This window comes from Colletotrichum chrysophilum, assembly GCF_026319265.1.
Source record: "Colletotrichum chrysophilum strain AFK26 chromosome Unknown scaffold_3, whole genome shotgun sequence".
In the NCBI taxonomy this organism is placed as follows: Eukaryota; Fungi; Ascomycota; class Sordariomycetes; order Glomerellales; family Glomerellaceae; genus Colletotrichum; species Colletotrichum chrysophilum.
In genome coordinates this window covers 613,815-632,165 of record NW_026517290.1, presented here as the reverse complement: position 1 = coordinate 632,165, position 18,351 = coordinate 613,815, and the positions used below count along the sequence as shown (strand labels likewise).

Here is an 18,351-nt window from a genome sequence, read left to right as displayed (position 1 = left end):
GAGAGTTGAGAAAGAATGAAAGAACAATTCTCGACGCAATTCGTATTTACCGCTCGAGGAAGCGTCGGAGGCAGTCGTCAGAGTCGGGGGGCGATGTTTTGTGGCGGGGGGTTTTGGTCGTGGAGATCCGCAAGTCACCTCAGGGTCTGGGCCGAACGAGGGGCAGAGCTGTGTGAGAGAGGATCCGTTTTGGGACGACGGGGGGCAACGCAAAGGGAACAAGAAAAAAAAGACACACAAGCCGGAAGTCGAGATACGGGGAGCCGCTACGAGAGAAAAATCTCCATGGGAATCGGTCGGTCGACGAGAGGTGTTTGTCGGTGACGAGGTTCGCAGGGCCGGGCGGGAAGGGCGTCGTCGGGGGCGGATTGGTCGATGTTTTGTGGTGCTAAAATTGCACCTCGTTGTCGTTGTTTACTAGCAATGAAGAAAAACAAGGCGCGATCTGATCTCACCCAACCAAGGCCTCTGACAGCAGGGTCGCGTTCTCCCGTGGCGTGGGTGCCCCGGTCGCCTGCCCCGCTATTCTTATCGATAGCAGCCTTATCGCACGGGTGTGCGTTATCGATAAGATCGCTGCTGCAATGGTTGGTGGGGTCCGACGACTCACTCGACCGAGTTTGTCCCGCAGTTTCAGTGAGGCAACGTACGATGCGACGGCCGGAGAGAGCAGCAAAACAAACATTCATATTTATTTCCTGATGGAGATGCTGACTCAATAACACGACACTTCATCCTGGCGACTTTTATATCAATTATCCACCCCGAACACATTGAACCATCGACCCACCATGACGGCCGAAATCGTCGAGCTCGACGCTCATGAGCAGCCTTCCGAGGCGATGCGGGCAAAGTGGAAAGGATACTCGAGGGCAGACCAGAAGGATCTCATCAACGGAGATGCTCTTGATGATCCCAGATCACCAGAGCAAGCTGAGAAATTCTGCGTTGCCGGAAAGATTTCAGTCGATCAACTCAAGGCCGCCTTTTCTCACATAAGTCCGAACGCAGTCGACACATCAAACCTTCAAGAGGTTCCACTACTCTACCATCTACTTCTGCCAGGTATGTATAATTACCTGACGACATTCTACTTTGCTGATTAGTTTAGGTCTTATTGTCGTTCCAAACCTGGTCCCTCCCGAAATTCAAAAGACCCTCCTTTCTCTCATGATCAACCGTGATCTCAGTGTCCCAACACATCAGACCAACCTTCACCTCCATTACGACATGCCTTATCCCAAGGCATCCGATGGGTCTCCAGAATCTTTCTTCTCATATCCGCCAGATCAGACACCACTGTTTACTCCGAAAGATGCCTCGGTCCACAAGCCCCTATCCATCAAGCAGGTAATGGAGCGTCGCCTGCACTGGGTCACTCTTGGCGGACAGTACGACTGGACGAACCGCATATACCCAGAAGACCTCCCACCCCAGTTCCCGTCCGACATCGCTCAGTTTCTCGAAGCCCTGTTTCCCGAAACGCTGGCGCAAGCCGCCATCGTCAACTTCTACACCCCGGGGGACACCATGATGATGCACCGCGACGTCAGCGAAGAGGTCGATAAGGGTCTGGTCAGCCTCAGCTTTGGCTGCGACGGGCTCTTTATGATTGCACCAAACGGTCCAGAAAATATCTCGGAAGAAGCCAAGGCTACTGGCAAGGAGTACCTGCTCCTGCGTTTGCGCTCTGGCGATGCCATTTACATGACCAAGGACTCGCGCTTCGCATGGCATGGCGTGCCCAAGGTGCTCAAGGGGACATGCCCGGACTACCTCGCCGACTGGCCTTCAGAGGATGGCAAGTATGAAGGCTGGAAGGGTTGGATGCAGAATAAAAGGATAAACCTAAACGTAAGGCAAATGAGGGACTGATGGAGCCGCATAGACGATGGATTTACGAGCGTTGGATTTCTCGTCCCTGTAAGATACCATATAGACTTCTGCTGCGTACTTGGGTATGGACGTCATGTGCCGTGTACTCTATGTGCTTCATGCGACCATGTTCCGTGATATTGTTGTCTGTATCGTGCCTCCAGTGACTTTCTGTCAGGGCGATCAGGTGAGAACTTGTCAGTTCCGCCAGGGATCGTCGCGCCAGTCGTCTGCAAAGAGCGACAACATCCAATGTGAGATGAACTTTATTCAAGACTGTCGTTCCTTCATCGTGAGACGCTCAATCAGTTAGTATCGCTCCCAAGCCGGTCAGGGGCAATCCATACATATAGTCATTCAAGACGTGATCAGTCAAGCGGAAGGAACCACCTGACGCCTCATAACAACTGTAACACAGAATATTTCAGGACAGAAGTAAATATACAAGCTAAAGCACGAGAAGGAACAGTAACAATCAATATACAGAACAAAAAATAGAAGCTAAGGGTCAAAAGAGTTCACCCACCGGTGTGGGCTAATCTCTGGTGCACATGCTGGGAATTTTCTCGCTCGGTATCGGTCGGTCGATCGGTAATTTTTGCCTGTCGTCGAGTAGGCTCGAACCCTTATCCTTCACACCACCCTCCTTGATCCTAGACCTCATACCATTGTGCCACCGGGCGAGGCGTCCCTCGCCCGGTGACGAAAGACTTGGTTCTGGACTTCCTGATAGAGGCCGTGTGTATGTTTACTGCTGTGAGGTGAGTATGCTTTGCTTTCTTCTCGCTTGCGGTGGAGCTGGTGCCTGAGGTGACCGGTAAAGGTGAGGCAACTCGACCTTGCCTCGTGATGCCTCCCCCTTGGGCCCCACACCCCAACCTCAGGTGAAGCCGCAAAAGCGCAAACGAGATGAGGCAATCCATCGTGAGTGTAGATTCCTTTTTCGTAAAGTGCGTATGGGTGAATAAAACTCTTGTGCTTCCTTCGTGAGATATGTGTTTGCTTACACTAACGCTCAACACCCTCAGCGTGTCTCCCTCTCGACGCCTCACGCCCACACCACGGCCAATTCCAACACCCACTTTGTAAATAAAGTAACCTCGTCGCTTCTCAATGTTTTACGAAGCAATAACACTGCACTTGCGACAATCGTATAAATATTCTAGGCACAACCGGCAATTAGCTGCACACGTGCATCACTGATGCTCAACCCCTTTACCCGCGAACTTCTGATCAACAACCCCACCAGGCCCTCTCGGCGTCATCGATATTTCCCCCCATATTATGATACACGATAAAGCCATTCATGAGACAATGCTTTTGCGTGAGTGGATGAATTTGTTTGGAAGTCGACACCAGTGGGGTTGCTTGTGGTATTTGGCAAGGCGTCCGACCCCTTATGCGCCTGAGAAGAGCTTGCCGATTTGCTCCTGCCTTATTCACGTTGTACATGAGATTTCAGGTAAAGTCCTCGAAATGTATAGTTTTACTTTCAATTTGAAAGGAATTTGCTGCCCGGGCGAACGCTACTTGCTAAACGAGTGGATAACTCAATTCTTCCTTATGTGACCACCGTGACTTGTTTTGGGCATCCTTCTTACAGTCCTTCTTACGGGACATCGAAAATCCTCCGGTAACCTTCTCACCTCACTTTTGGGGTTCTCATGGCTCGGAGACATAGGAGTTGCGCTGCAAGAGACCAAATTCGACAGCTCAATATGCAAAATATTTCTTCAGCGCTCAACTGCTTTAGCTCCATATATTGTCCAGATTTGACAACCAGCAGTAGAGGTACGGTAGCTAATCAAATAGCTATTGCTTACCATATTCTCACATGAGAATCGTCTACTCTCCAGCGTCGTGATGCCTTAGGTAGTGCTCCATACGGCTCAGAAGTTTACTTTCGTGTTTACAGAGCAATCACACACATTGTTACAAACACATGGGGTTGATAACCCAAGGGTTTTCTCAAGACCGCTCATAACCGCGCCGCAGTACTGAAATTGATGATTTCAGCTTGAACTTAGCTGTGTTATCTGAGCATCACGTGCCATTTGTAAAGTGAATGGTTTTATTTTGCCTACTACCGCAAATCGACCATGAACGGCCAAGAATATTAGCCTGCATGTCGGGCTTAAATGGCATGTATCTGATGCTAAGTCATGTGCTTGTATCGAAGCAGAGAAGCCTCGCCAGAAATTTGTAGTCCTCCCTTCGATGTTTGGGCTGTTTACTGGGTGACCCTGAGACGGGCACGAGGTGATTCTCAGCTATCTCATGCGTCGCACATGTAGCTGGCCATGCGCTTACATCCACTTTACTTGATTCAAGTCGCGTGGCTGCCGACACCTCTGGATTCCCGTTTTCTGGGATGACTATCTTGCCGGGCCCATGACTGCTTGCGCATGAACCCTAGCCTCTACACCAAAGCCCGAAAGAAACATATTGAAGTCGAAAGTCTCCGATCGCCCGGCTCGAACAACTCAAATGAACTGTAACTATTCTGGTCGACTGGTAGAACACACGGGGCGGCAATCGAGGCAAATTCCACAGCTCACTTGTGGTGAGATGGTGAGGTCTCAACACCACCACAAACCAAAACCGTCCGTGGCGATGTCAATCAACAGTGTCGCTTGAATAACGAAATCCCATGCCAGGGCCGTTTCCTTGATTTTGTTTGCTGGTGAAAGAGCTTCTGCCTGGGGTCTAGTCGGACTGAGCTTAGTTGAGTTGATGAGTAGGGCCTTTTGGTTCGCACTGCGCCTCACCCCAGCCCCTTTTCTGGCCCCGTTGCGGGGAGGGCAACCAGCACATGGGAAGATCGATCTGTGGCACCGAGAAATTATCAGATGGATATTTCGTATCCATGACATGCTCGCGTCGGATGTTTTGAAACTGGAAGCCAGGGGAAACCTCGTTTCGTGAGAATGAGTTCCTGCAGTCGATCTGCCTTGCTTGGAGCCCCGAGGCCCGACCAATTTCGATTTCGTGGAGACTCGAACAAGCTTCAATTCTATTCCAAGGATCACTGGGTTTCAAACGCATCAAGGCATACCGATATTACTAAACTTGAGCAGTCAGCCTTGGTCTTCAATGGGTCATCCAGGATCCCAACACACCTGTGTTGTCCGCGAAGCTTACCAGTGGCGCCTTGGCTTCTCCACGATCATTGCAAATCCTGGTTGAACACGAGCCAGGCGTCAACGACGAAACCTTTGCAGAGATCCCTAGCGCCCAAAACACCACAGAACAGACATCACGAGTCTACAAGGGGGCAGTGTCACTAGCTTATGAACGGAACAGGGACCATCGTGTACATACGGTACCGCAACGAAAACGGCCTCATGTGGATTGAATCTAGACTATGCATACGGTACCCTTGCACCAAGCCAAGGGCCTCATGCGGCTTGTCGGGTGCTCATCCCGAGGGTATCAACAATAGATGAACTTTGTACATGAAAGTAGAAAAAACACATCTCGGGAAGGATCACGGTCTGCCTCCTTACCGCCCATCTACTGGACAGTCAGACCGGCGTAGATGGGGTACGTGGCGTACTCCCAGGGGATGGCGTTCTGGAGAAGCTGGTAGTCGAAGCCTTCACCGCCACCGCTGACGTAGAGGAACTTGGTGAAGGCGGCCGAGGCGTAGTAGGTGAAGGGGGTGCTGGCGGGGACGAAGACGACGTCGCCCTGGATCAGGGTGACGGGGTCGTAGCCCTCAACGCCGACGACCAGGGCACCTTCCTCGAGCTGGAAGGCGACGGGCTGCTTCAGGTTCGCCTCGGTGGCGGTCTGGTTGGACAGCAGGGGGCTGATGGTAGCGGTTCCCATGGTGAAGTTGCCGGCGGTCTGGTTGCCGGTAGCGAAGGGGGCGATGAGGTGGTAGATGCCGCCGTCGGCGTTCAGGTACTTGGGCCCGCGGTTCTTGGCGATGAAGTTGGGTGTGACGGCGTCGGCGGCCAGCTCGTTGGCGGCGGTGTGCCAAGTCGACGCGCCGCCGGCGGTGCCGTTCACCAGGTCTCTGCGGGGGCTGTAGTCCAGCTGCGCGTAGACGTCAAATGCCTCGAGGGCAGAGATGAGGTCGGGGTTGGAGCCGGCAGAGCTGTTGGAGGTGGCGGGGACAAACTCGGAGCCGGTGGAGGAGTTGAACTCAGAGTTGGCGATGGCGACGAAGAGCTCCTCGAAGCCGCCGGGCTGGATGACGCCCGTGAGCTGGGTGTCCGGGTCGGTGATCTGAAACGTGTGGATGGTGTTGTGGGGCACCGCGCCGTAGTCGCCCGGGGTCAGGAGGCGGGCCTGCTCTCCGGACGAGTTGGTCTTGGCCCAGAGCTGGAACTGGCCCTTGGAGCAGTAGAAGTTCTCGTAGTGCGCCTTGTGGATGTGAGGAAGAACGCCCAGCTCGGTCGATCCGGGGGCGTTGGTCTGCATCAGAGTGAAGGCGCCGGCGGAGGCATTGCCGGTGACGGAGAAGCGGTAGACCTGGTCGCCAACCGAGACGGCGCGGCCAGCACCCTTGCGGAGGACGTAGGGCTGAGAAGTGTTGGGGGCTTGGTCGAGAACGAGGTCCTTGGACGTGCTGTTGGCCTTGGCAAAGGGGCCCTGGGGAGCTGCCGCCACAAGGGGGAGGCCAGCGGCGAGGGTCGCGATGAACTTCATGTTGGCGATTTGGACTCAGACTCGGGTGGGTTCGAACGGTTAGCGAGAGACTTTGAGCGAGAGAATGGATCGACGACGACTGAGGTTGAGGATCTCACAAGCACCCGAATCGCGAACGATAGGGCTTATAAAGGGGAAAAGACAACTGCCACGGGATGTGGCCGGACTATACACAATTCGCTCGGAGTCCGAGCCGCTTCTTCCCAGCTCCATAACGAAAGGAGGCGCCCGTCGAGTGTAACCCTGGCAGCAGATGTTGCTTGTTTCCACGCTCAAGGCCGTCGCGGACGTCGAGACCGCGTCTGTTCCCTTCCAAGGCCCCGCTGACTAACATGTTTCTTGATGCAAAGCCTTCCGTTGCCCACCAAAACGGTCCCGTTTCGTAGCCATCGGCCCGCTGTTCGTCCCATTCTGAAGATAGAGATCACAGGGGTGACGGGAATCTAGCATGACGTGAACCAGGGCATAGATGAGCCGAAGATCGCCGCGGCGAATAGGGACCGAAGTTCAGACCGAATGGAACTCCATTCTGGAAGGGATGTTGTCTGTAGGACGGCACATCATGGTGATGAGAAGGAGTTGGTTTCCACTCGGTTGACGTACGCTGCGGCGGAAATCCCGGACTTCCTAGTCATTCGTGTTATTGATGCCCTCCTTTTGCTGGATCCACACCGGGAATTCCGGGTCTGCTGCCACAGCGATGAATCGTCCATGAATTAAATGGTTGGATTTTCGCCCCGTCGTATCGGCGGTCGCGAGCGCCGAGCGCGGAATCGGCTGTTGATGTTCGATGTAAGGAAGGTCGCGGTGACCCCTGCGTCACACTTCCACCCGATGCATCTCTTAGCATCAGCAACTGCACTCACATGGGATGACCTTCTCAATCGGTGCAACATCCGTTGATGATCACAGACAACATCCTATTGTGAAGAAACGTAAAGTAGAAACCATTCATGGACTGATGCTTTGGTGTAGCTGCATCTCTGCGGCGCAAAATGGACGATTCTGGTCAGCGGGCAGGACTGATGGAAACCCCACAAAAGCTCCCTCGTAGCTCGTGGCTCATCGATAGGCGATGGCTGTCATGCCCTACCGGTGGTTTCTCGAGATATCTCAATTGCGAAAAGGCGATCCTTGGTGGGAATTGTGATTCTCGCCTTCCCTTCAACGGCCGTTCATTATGATCATGGCGATGAATGCGTCCATGATCAACCGTGTGGAAGTCCGGTGCGAGACACTGCTCTGCGCCCTGCTAAAGGATTCCGTATAACTGATTCTCACTTCTTTCACTTCTTCCTCAGAAAGCGGCCGCATGACGCAAAACCCTCTCAGACCTCATGAACTAGACTGGCTAGCGGAATCCATCATGAGCCTGGTGTTGTGGCTGCGCATACAAGTGGTGTTTTTCTCACTCCAGTCAGCTACCAAGAAGTCGCGGGGTCGCGTGTGTCAAATACGATGCGGCCTCTCTGATAGATGAATGTCAAGACCGTCCGGTGGCTGTGACTGTAGCGAGATGGAACCACCCAATAGCCATGCTTCTAGCGCAGCCATGAGCCTTGCTGCCTGGTAGTGCGTTCGATGAGGCCGCTTGAAAACCGATGAATCGGTCTAGACGACCTAGCAGGGGTGCGTGGAAGAGTTTCCAGTTTCCTGGGAACCATCTGTACCCCGGGTATTTGTACAGAGCCTCATTGTGGCTGCCATGCGGAAAGCCCCTGGCAGATGGCTTGGTCTCCGGACTGGGCCCTGTGAGTTGTGGTCATGGCATGGCGGCGATGAGTGACAGGGAAGCGAGTGAGTGTGGCCGTGGATGACACGAGACCTTTGAAGACTCATACGGCAGGGAGAGAGCTGGCAAAGCGGCGACGCCGGTTTGGGTTTTGCGGTTTGTTGTTTGCTGATATACGAAACAAAAAGCCTATTACATCTCCAAACGGCATCCAAACGGCTGTGATATGAAGCCGAAAGCGTCAAGTCGTAAAAGCGTTTGCCGGTGAAAGTGAGATGAGATAGTTACGTGCCGCTTTGGCGATGCAAAGAAATGCCAAGAAAGAAATGATCTGGCATTGGCCAGCGATTGAAATCCCTCCCTCTCTTTGCCCTACCTACCGGCAAGTGACACTTGTGACATGGGAAAGATAGAGCGAATGAGAAAAGCCTTCCTATCAGCCCAATGGCCGCGCCTAATTTATGTAATCGACGCTAGACCACATGGGGTAATAGGCGCTTAGTACCAGGCAGTAGCCCCTCCTTCTGCCGGCTCCCCAGCCTGCTCACTTTCAGTCCCACCGCAGCTCTTTCCAGCCCCGAACGGCCTACAAACGACGAGCCTGCCGACGGTTCTACCTAGCCTGCATTGCGAAGAGACAACCGGACCTAGTCATTGGACCGGGCTGCGGTTGCCTCAGAAGTTCCATCAGTTGGCTGATGTTGGCTTCAGTTACTGCCAATTTTAAGGCGCGCGCTCTAGCTTGGCTGACCAGCTGCAGACCTCTCCAACGTGTACTCATTTCTCTTTCGTTAGGTACTTTTCCAATTCACTGTACCTTTCTCCCTCCACCTCATTCACTGCCTTGCCCTACTCACTCCATTGCGCCGTTTCTTTGACCATCAAGACTAGCGACTCACTCTTTTTCCACTTGCTGTACTTGCCATGAGGGTCGAGACAGGGGACAGCCAAAAGAGATAATTGAATGCATTGCCCTGCGACCGTAGCCCATGTGCGACACAGAGACAATTAAAGGCTTCATTCATTGCGACAAAGCGCTTTGGTGATCGTTACCGCCGCACTGATACCGCTCGCTCAAAAGACCTCATAAAGAGCTTTCATCAAGTTTATTTTCGACCTTCATCAAAATTAATGGGGAGCCTATGCTCAAACATTGGAAAGGACGATGCGCCTGGCGAAAAAGATGCTCAGGGTAGAAGGGACAGCACCACACTCACACGACACTCCTCTAAACGTTTACAGAAGAAACTCTCCAACCACCGCCGTCGCCACCAATCCGCACTCACACCCGACATCCTACCCAGTCATCAAGCAGACATGAGAATGGCCCAGGAAATGATTGATGCCCATGATAGAGTCATTGACGGCACCGGCAACGGCCACGTCGGCCACGGCCAGAAGGGTCGCCGGACCACCGTCCTCGATCAGCCCCGCCCGAGGACGAGAGCCGTCTCCTCCGCCGCCGCTGCCGAGATGGACGTCGACGAGTACCTGCGCCAGAGAAACGAGATCCAGCGTCGCGAGGCCACCCTCTCATTTGACTTCAAAGCCACCGTCCAGGCCTCGCTCAAGGAGCGGAACGCAAATGCCATCATCCAGAAGCTCAAGGCAGACGACCAGCGCGTTACTTATGACGCGGCTGACGCAAGGCTGGGGTGGGGGGGTCAGAAACACCCTCGATTCCCGGCCGACCACTTTCTTTCCAACCTGGACCAGATCAAAAAGACCAAGCTGTTCGAGGTCGCATGCGCGATGCCAAAGGGAGCACATCTCCATATTCATTTCAATGCTTGCCTAGAGCCCTCGGTACTCTTAAACTACGCCAAGGACATGGACCGCATGTTCATAAGCAGCGATATTTCCTTGGCGCCGCCCGCTGAAGATGAAGATGATGGTGCAAAGAAGGACGACGCCCTCGACCGCTGCAAAATTCAATTTTCCATCATCGCGCCCTCAAAAGAGAAACTAGGAGATATTTTCTCCCCTGAATATGACTGCCCGGACAGCAAGAACCGACTGTGGTACAAGTATTCTCAGTTCCTCAGTGAATTCCCAAGGCTCCATGGCCGCGATGCCCAGAAGTGGCTCGAGAGTAAAGTGGTTTTCCATGAAGAAGAAGCGCATGGCTATCTTCAAACGGTTCAGGGGTAATTGCACCCCTATCTGTGTGGGGTTGATGATGCTAACAGGAGTGAACAGGGCATGGGACAAGTTCAATACCCGCACCCAAATGATGAAGGGTCTGTTCAACTACGAAACGGCCTATCGTAAATATACCAAAGCCCTCCTCGAGGACTTTGTACGTGATAAAATTCAGTATGCTGAGATTCGCCCAAATTTCATGGCGGCGAACAACCTGTGGACCGACGACGGCACAGAGCAAATCGACAACGAGGGCATCATGAAGCTCATCATTGACGAGTACCGCAAGTTTCAGGCCGGCAATGACAAGTATTTTGGCGGCATGAAGATTATCTACTGCACGCCTCGGTCTTTGAGTAATACGCTGGTTAAAGCCGCGCTGGCAGAGTGTCTGAAATTCAAAAAGATGTGGCCTGAGTGGGTGGCTGGTAAGTCTACAACTCTTATGTCGACAAGCACTCGATACTGACGAAGCAGGATTCGATTTGGTTGGCGAAGAGTCAAAGGGGCGGCCTCTCAAGGATTTTATCCCCGAGTTCCTCGAGTTCAAAAAGGACTGCGGAGACATCGACATCCCCTTCCTCTTCCACTGCGGAGAGACGCTCGATATTGGCAACGACACCGACGGCAACATCGTGGACGCGCTCTTGCTCGGCTCTAAGCGCATCGGCCACGGGTTCTCCCTGGCCAGACATCCTTACATTATGGAGCACATGAAGAAGAGGGGGGTCTGCCTCGAGGTGTGCCCGATCTCAAATGAGGAGCTTGGCCTGACGCCGAGGATCTCGGGGCACGCCATGTACAACCTCCTCGCGAACAATGTGCATTGCACTTTGAACTCGGACAACGGAACAATATTCAGGTATTTAGTCTCGCGACGGGCTTAGAAGACACCCAGCTGACAACACCACAGATCGAGCCTCTCGCATGACTTCTACCAGGCCATGGTGGGAAAGACGGACATGACACTGCACGGCTGGAGGCAGCTCATCGAATGGAGCCTGGAGCACTCTTGCATGGACAAGCACGAGCGCGCGGCGGTGACCGAGGAGTGGAAGAAGCTGTGGGACGCGTTCCTCGACTGGATTATCAAGACGCACGGGAGCGATGCCGCTGAGCCCAAGGAAGAGAAGCTGAACGCATCGGCTTGAGACATGCTCTACTCTGATTCTTTGCTTTCAACATTTAGAGATACCAAGGGTGAAGCCTAGGACTTGATGAGACGACTTTTGACGATGTTTATGAAAAAGAAAAGAGGGCGTTTTCATTTGCCGAGGGTACTGGTACTTGGTGATTCATGCGCGGTACTTCTCTCTTAGTTGAAGTGTAAGAAGCGTTGAGGCTGTGAGGTACCACTGGAAAAGGCAGTTCCGTACTCTTGAAGGAACGAACCTTACCCTTCTGACACAAGCCGCAGTCGAGGCAGAACGTTGAAGACATCAATAGGCTCACTCAGCTCTCGTGGCCTTTCATGTCTCGAAGGGTGATGTGCACAAGTCTCGGTTCCGTTCTATCTGCATGAATGTTGCTGGAGGGCGAAACTTATCTAACCAGGATTCCATTTTCACCTGCAGGTACAGCTAGTGTCCTATCGTGAATTATAACAACAGCTCGCTCATTGGAATTATCTACAACCATCACCCAGTCATCGCCCGTAGAATACTATGTACCGTAATCCTACATCCAAGACCCGAGTCATAACATCGTTAATCATACACCTACTACCCCTAATTCTGGGTATTTAACCCCAGCATGACCAGGTTCGACACGACCATCACCGTAATCACCAACCAAATCACAACCGCAACGACGCTGACGTACCACGAGTTCGCCATCTTCACGCCCACGGTGCTGAACCTCCGCGCCGGCACGACGCCGGTGTCGCTGCCGTAGCTCGCTGCGCCGGGGACGACCGTCATGTACTTGTTGAAGCTCGTAAAGTATATCAGCGGCGCCGTGATGACGGGCAGCACCGTGCCGAGCACCACCTGCGTGCCGTTCAGCGCGTTGCTCAGCCCCTGCTGCCCGGCCAGGGCGCAGATCACGGCCGCGGGCGTGACGCTGATGACGCGCGTGACGAGGCGCCGCAGCCAGGGCTTCATGCGCCAGTTGAGCGCGCCCTCGCTGACGAGCTGGCCGGCGATGGTGCACACCAGGCCCGCCGAGACGCCCGAGAGCAGCAGCGCGAAGGCGAAGATGACGCCTGCGGCGGAGGAGATGCTGTTCGCGAGGAGGTCGTGCATGCCGAAGATGTCCGAGGCGAGGCTTGTCTGGCCCTGGTAGAGGGAGGCGCCGGCCACGATGAGGATGGCCGAGTTGACGAACAGGGCGAACGTGAAGAGCGAGAAGGTGATTTCGGCGATGGAGAACTTCATGCAGTGCTTGATCGCGGCCATGGAGGGGAAGTAGAAGACCTTTTGGACGCTGTCGACGGTCGTCATCGTGTCGGAGCGGGGGAGTTCCTGGAGGTTGCCTTCTTTCATGTCAAAGTCTTTGAGGCGGGACTGGACGACGCCGGAGCCTAGGTGTAAGCTGTGCGGCATGACTGTTGCACCGAGGATGCCGCAGGATTGATACAATCTGGCCGAGTTAGCAAAGGGAAAAGCGTAATATGTGTGATAGTTCTCACCCCTGAGTCTGAATGATGGAGCCAGAAGGAAGGTAGCCGCGGAAGACCTGTCCGACAGTGGTGTTTTGGATGAGCGAGAGCTGAATGCAGAAGCAGACGACGACGCCTAGCACCAAGAAACAGACGCCAATCTCAAAGAGCCGCAGACCACGCATGGAGCCGTCTGGGCGGTAAAATATCACGATGAACACAACGTCTAGGAGTGTCAGGATAACGCAGGCGAGGAGCGGTAGCTTGGGGATGAGGAGATGTAATGCGGTGGCGGTACCGATGACCACCGCCATATCCGTCGCGATGATGCCAATCTCCGCGAGGGCGTAGACAATGATGTTCATCCATCTCGGGAGAAACACACGGCTAGCGGTGGCCAAGTCAAGACCGGTGATGGTGCCGAGTTTGATGGCGAGACTCTGGAGAAAGATGGCAATAAGGTTGCTCACGAGGACGATGAACAAGAGATCAAAGTGGTAGGATGCTCCGGCTGAGATGTCGGTTGCGTAGTTTCCGGGATCAACTGCAGATTGTAAGCTTGGCTGCGTTCCGTGATTCTTTCAAGTAACATACTGTATGTGACGGCAATCATGAACCCTGGCCCAACGAACTTGCCAAAAACGACGAGGTCACTCCATCTTCGATTGAACCAACCCGGCCTCTTCTTGTTGTAGGAGTGGCTTGGCAAAGGAAGCGTGGGGCCCGACAGGAGGGCCACTGGCTCAAAGTCTATCCTCGACTCCTTCCCTAATGGCGTGTCGAGCTTGAACGTGCTCTCCGACGGCCCCGGTGTTGCGGGAATGGTATCGAGGCGGACAAAATCTGGCGGAATCTCTATCGTCAGCCGCCTCGAGCGGCGGCGGTCAGTGTGTGAACTCGAGCGGCGACGATCCGTATGTGACAGCCCATGCAGGGTCTGGTCGATTGTGTAGTCCGCTGTGAAGGGGTTCGCGCTGCTCCTGCGCGAGTTGCTCCCATGCTGGGGCTCTTCTAGCCAGGCGGGCGTCATCGTATTCCGGGCAGCAACGATATCAGACGTGCGGATTCTCGAAGCTGTCGAACATCAGTTCCGTCGAGAGGGCCCGAGGTGTTAATCCTGCAAGACTCACAGTCAACATGGGCGACAGCGAGCGTACGGCGTTAGATGCCCCTCGGCAACATCAGGGAACAGACAAAACGGAAAAAAGAAAGGGAGACAAAAGCCGGCCGATCCAGGCGGAAGGACTGGAGGCCAAGTAGTTTTGTCAGGTCAAGGACTCGCCGGCTGAAAGCATCACCTCAAACAACTCGACTTCCTTCACAACGGTAGGGCATGCCGAATGCGGCCGTTGCGAGAAACCGGCCTCCTCCGTTTGAGACATATCCCTCGTCATAGGCAAGCCGCGGTTGAAGCGTGTCCGGCCCAGTGGGACGCCCCGAAACAGGGCCATGGAATGATGGAGAGTGTGACTGGCTCTCCATGTTCAGACAATCAATCTCAAGGGTCCTTCTTGGCTAGAGTGAAGTCGGGCGAGACCGTGAGCGAGTTGCCTTCGAGAAAGACGGCCGCCCACTAGTGGCCAGGGCATGGCTTCTGGACCGGAAATGCCTGAGACCCGGCCGCCGGGTTCGGAATAGCGAACGCAGATGGCACATGCTAGAGGCAATCAGCATGGCAAAAAAACTGCAATTACGGCATGGCTTGCAAGATTCAGTATGAGAGTGGCTAGAGAGTGTGGTACGGGTTTGTGGCGTGAAGAAAGGCGCGCAGCCCTCTTTTTTGTCAAGTAATTTTGTATTTGCTGGGTCGGCCTCTAGGTTCGGCCTGACTAGAAGCGAAGTTCTTCGTCCTTTTATGAACGCTATTCACCAGCCGCTCTCTGTTGAAGGCTGATCTCTTGTTCTTGGCGGGCCGTTTTTGGCTTGACTTGATTCTGGCCGGCACATTGGGACGGTCAGCAGCTCACCGGGCTGACCTGGCTCACCGGGACCCATCTCGTCTATGTTTTCCCCGGGCGGGCCCCTGTCTCCGTGTCTCCGTACACCCATGTCACTCCGGCCTGACGTTCGGCCCCGAACCAGAGCGACGGTGCAGATTTATGGGGGTTGCTGTTGAAGCTTTGCGGGCCTCTATTCACGCATTCACCTGATCTTCTTGGTCTCCTTTCCGGCGGCACGCTCGCGGTCTCTCTTGGCGTAGATGCCAGCCGTGAAGGGGTTTTCGTAGCTCAGGGCAATCTTGTAGACGATGAAGACCCACACGGTCAACAGGATGCCGGCGGGCTTGCCGTAGATGAGGGCGGCGCCGAGGAAGCTCATGGTGGAGCCGTTGTACATGGGAGCGTCGGTGATGTTGAACGGGAAGCCAGTCACAATGCTGTCCATCAGGATGCCAAAGTAGTCACCGAGGAACGTGCCGGTGATGCCCAGCTGCCACGTCGAGGAGAGAACGAGCACATTGCCGCACGCGACGAGGGCGTACCCGGCATAGGTCACTGCGTCGGACGCGAGCAACGGGTGTGAGGGCTGGAAGCGCAAGGCCCGCTCGTAGAGAAGATCACGGAAGATTCCGAGCGAAAAGATCGTGATTGCCAGACCATAGCATGCAATCTGGGAGCGTCCGCCAAAGAGCTTGGTCAGGAGCTTGTTGTTGTACTCTGGTTCGGTTAGATGGGGTCACTCGGAGGCGGAGCCGGCGCAACGAACCTTGTCTCGCGACGATGCTATGCACTTGTCAGCCAACAATTTTACGGCAGACCAAGGGACAGTCGACTTACTTCCAGAACAGAGGATTGAAGGCAATAGCAGCAGCAGAGACTATCCGGCGCGGTCAGCAGAGTCGACGAAGATGTGAGCTCCAGAGGCCCAAGCTCCACTGAGACGACATGACGTACTGAACAAGCTCTTCTGGTCAAAGTCGACCACCGCCTTAGGTTCAATGTCGACAGGCGCCATGGTTTAGGATCTGAATCAGGGGAAAACCTGGAGGTAAATGGCTGAACTGGTCGAATTCTGGCTGAGCAAAAATCGTGGGAAAAACCGTTGAGAACAGTTGTAGGTTCTGAGTGCGCATTTGCTTGTGACAGAGTTCAGCTCCACCAGTATTTATGTCGGCGGGGACACCTGGCCATAGCGTCGCATCATTACGCAGTAGTGAGTGCACAAGTGCATGGGGTTGCTTTTCTTCGCTGGGGTTTTGGTGGCCTTGGAGGCATGGGGTACGGCCAACCTCCCCTCCCCGCCGTAGCCGATACTTACCGGACGCTGTAAACGGGGGCAAGGCAGAACAGCTAGGCCCCAGTTGTTTCCCTCAAGGCAATGCACCCGAGCTCGCGGAGAAAAGAGGCCTGGGCGGAAATACCGAAAGGCCGGTAGAGGACACACACACAAAGTCTTCAAAGGCGAGCAAAGAAACAAATGTTGAGTCTAATATGACATGGCGCCGTCGCTAAATCGCAATGGGTATCAACCGCAACCTCAAAATATCCGACAGAGAACCACCCCGTCGGAGCAAGCCAACAACAATGCCTGGGCACAATTCACCTGCGATTCCTAGTCTTCTTGGCCACTGTGCCCGTGTCTTCCTCTTCGTCGTCCTGGCCCTTCTTGAGGTCTTCGGTCAAGCCCCATTCCTCCTTGTCGTACCAGTCCTCGCCGTCCGACATGTCCCTGTTCGGCCCGCTGTGCGCCTCCGCCTTGGACCATGCCAGCACCGTTTTGCGCAGGCGATTGGCCTTGAGAAGGCCTTCGTGAAGCTTTGTCGTTCCACGGCAGATTTCCTCCTGCTTCTGCACGTACAGCGCGAGCAACCGGCGGATATCCTCGGCTTCGGGGTCCGGTAGACCCACATCTCGGTCTGGACGGACGTTGGGAGGCGGCCGGAAGAATGGGTGAACAAAGGTTTCTTCCATCTGGTCTGACAATATTGACGGCGCAGTTGTGCCGTTGCCGCCGGCCTGAACTGTGCCGTGGGGAGATGGAGGAGCTGCGCTCGCGTGTCGCATCTCTACGTCGGTAGCCTTTTGCTTCTGCTTCTTGTCGACAGTGGCCTCCTCTCCCTCTTTTGTAGGGGTTGATGATTCCCCGTTGGTAGGCTTCGATGTGTCGCCCTCCGCTTTGGCACCATCCTTTGCGGATTTGTCCGGCAGTGGTTTGCGGCCTTCCGGCTTGTCTGACGCGGCGTCAGTCATTGTGACGTCCCCGTCCCCGCTGTCTTTGTCGCCCGAGGGCTCCCCATTTGTGCCGTTCGGCGCTTGTCCTGGGATCGCGTCGCCGTTCAGTGTCGCTGGTGAGACCTCTGACTTTTCGGGAAGGACTTTCATGCCGCGCAAATACTCGCGCTCCAGGTATTCGGACGAGTAGAGCTCCACATCGTCCGGCGCCACCATCATGCCACACGGCACCCAGGTGAAGTCGCCGCATAGTCTTGTGTAGAGGTGCTTGACCTTCCAAAGCGACCTGTTCTCCTTGCGCCGGACTTCGCAGCCCTGGTCGGTAATCTCGTTCAGGGTCTTGGCGGTGAATGGTTTCGAGAGGGTGGGATGGGTCGGGAGGTCGGTCGACGCGGTCAATGGGGCGAGAATCTCTGGGCAGGGTCAGTGGAGTCTCTACGGTGTCGACAGAGCATACTAACGTTCGATGCGAATATTGGCATAGGGGTCGAGTTCTGTGGCGGAAGCGACAGCTTCTTGAATGCGCTCCTCGTCATCGTCGCTGTCAATCTCGTAGCCCTCGTCGTCGACAATCGGGGGATTGCGACTGATTATTGTCCGCTGCTGCCCAGCGTAGTCGATCACCTGTGGTTGTCAGCACCGCTTCGCCCGCCCAAGGGGGGGCGCGACGCACCTCGCTGTAGACTTCGGGGCCAGTGGGAGGCACCAGCTGGCCTTGGTGAGAGAAGAGGGCTCGCTTCTTAAGCTTGTGGCCGCGGTTCCCGTAGTGGTCAATCTCGTCGTCAGAATCGGATTCTGGGGGCTAGTCGTCAGAACGTTACGTCGACAGTGAAGGGCGTCAGAGTGTGTTCGGTCGCGTACCGTAAGCTTTGCGTTTGAGGGCCTTTTTCATAGCGGCCACGGTCTCGGCGAAGAGGATCTGTTGTGTCGCCATTGCGCCGTTGTGCGTCTGCACCTGGTGATGAGCCCAGAGCGATCACGGAGGTCGGTCGGCAGCGAAGACGAGAGGGCCCGTCTTTGGAGAGGGTTCTGGAGTGATGGGAGTAAAATACTCAGTAGAATGCGGTCGGGATGCGATTCGGATCGGAGGACGGTCGAAAGGGAGGCATTTACGTGCTTGAACAACGTGGTGGTGTGGTGTGGGAGAGATGTAGGACGAGTAGCCCTCAATTTCT

At 54.6% G+C, this 18,351-nt stretch overlaps 6 protein-coding genes across 6 annotated transcripts; 2 read left to right on the top strand and 4 right to left on the bottom strand.

The window, feature by feature from the left end:
• Positions 1-791: 791 nt before the first annotated feature.
• Positions 792-1,875, top strand: COL26b_000843 (uncharacterized protein; the record flags this gene model as incomplete). The annotated part of the gene is made up of 2 exons (XM_053173807.1): positions 792-1,065; positions 1,112-1,875. 2 exons carry the CDS (start codon positions 792-794, stop codon positions 1,873-1,875), a joined length of 1,038 nt encoding a protein of 345 aa, XP_053042364.1.
• Positions 1,876-5,388: 3,513 nt separating this feature from the next.
• On the bottom strand, positions 5,389-6,531 carry COL26b_000842 (uncharacterized protein; the record flags this gene model as incomplete). Its single annotated transcript, XM_053173806.1, has 1 exon — positions 5,389-6,531. The coding sequence occupies one exon, from the start codon at positions 6,529-6,531 to the stop codon at positions 5,389-5,391; it is 1,143 nt and encodes a 380-aa protein (XP_053042363.1).
• Positions 6,532-9,580: 3,049 nt separating this feature from the next.
• On the top strand, positions 9,581-11,556 carry COL26b_000841 (uncharacterized protein; the record flags this gene model as incomplete). The annotated part of the gene is made up of 4 exons (XM_053173805.1): positions 9,581-10,410; positions 10,463-10,833; positions 10,883-11,267; positions 11,319-11,556. The coding sequence occupies 4 exons, from the start codon at positions 9,581-9,583 to the stop codon at positions 11,554-11,556; spliced, it is 1,824 nt and encodes a 607-aa protein (XP_053042362.1).
• A 576-nt stretch (positions 11,557-12,132) lies between these two features.
• On the bottom strand, positions 12,133-14,034 carry COL26b_000840 (uncharacterized protein; the record flags this gene model as incomplete). The annotated part of the gene is made up of 3 exons (XM_053173804.1): positions 12,133-12,937; positions 13,035-13,548; positions 13,599-14,034. 3 exons carry the CDS (start codon positions 14,032-14,034, stop codon positions 12,133-12,135), a joined length of 1,755 nt encoding a protein of 584 aa, XP_053042361.1.
• A 1,112-nt stretch (positions 14,035-15,146) lies between these two features.
• On the bottom strand, positions 15,147-15,959 carry CHOL2 (Phosphatidyl-N-methylethanolamine N-methyltransferase; the record flags this gene model as incomplete). The annotated part of the gene is made up of 4 exons (XM_053173803.1): positions 15,147-15,661; positions 15,711-15,727; positions 15,782-15,821; positions 15,899-15,959. 4 exons carry the CDS (start codon positions 15,957-15,959, stop codon positions 15,147-15,149), a joined length of 633 nt encoding a protein of 210 aa, XP_053042360.1.
• Positions 15,960-16,543: 584 nt separating this feature from the next.
• COL26b_000838 (uncharacterized protein) lies at positions 16,544-18,110 on the bottom strand (the record flags this gene model as incomplete). Its single annotated transcript, XM_053173802.1, has 4 exons — positions 16,544-17,589; positions 17,638-17,800; positions 17,850-17,971; positions 18,038-18,110. The coding sequence occupies 4 exons, from the start codon at positions 18,108-18,110 to the stop codon at positions 16,544-16,546; spliced, it is 1,404 nt and encodes a 467-aa protein (XP_053042359.1).
• Positions 18,111-18,351: the final 241 nt, after the last annotated feature.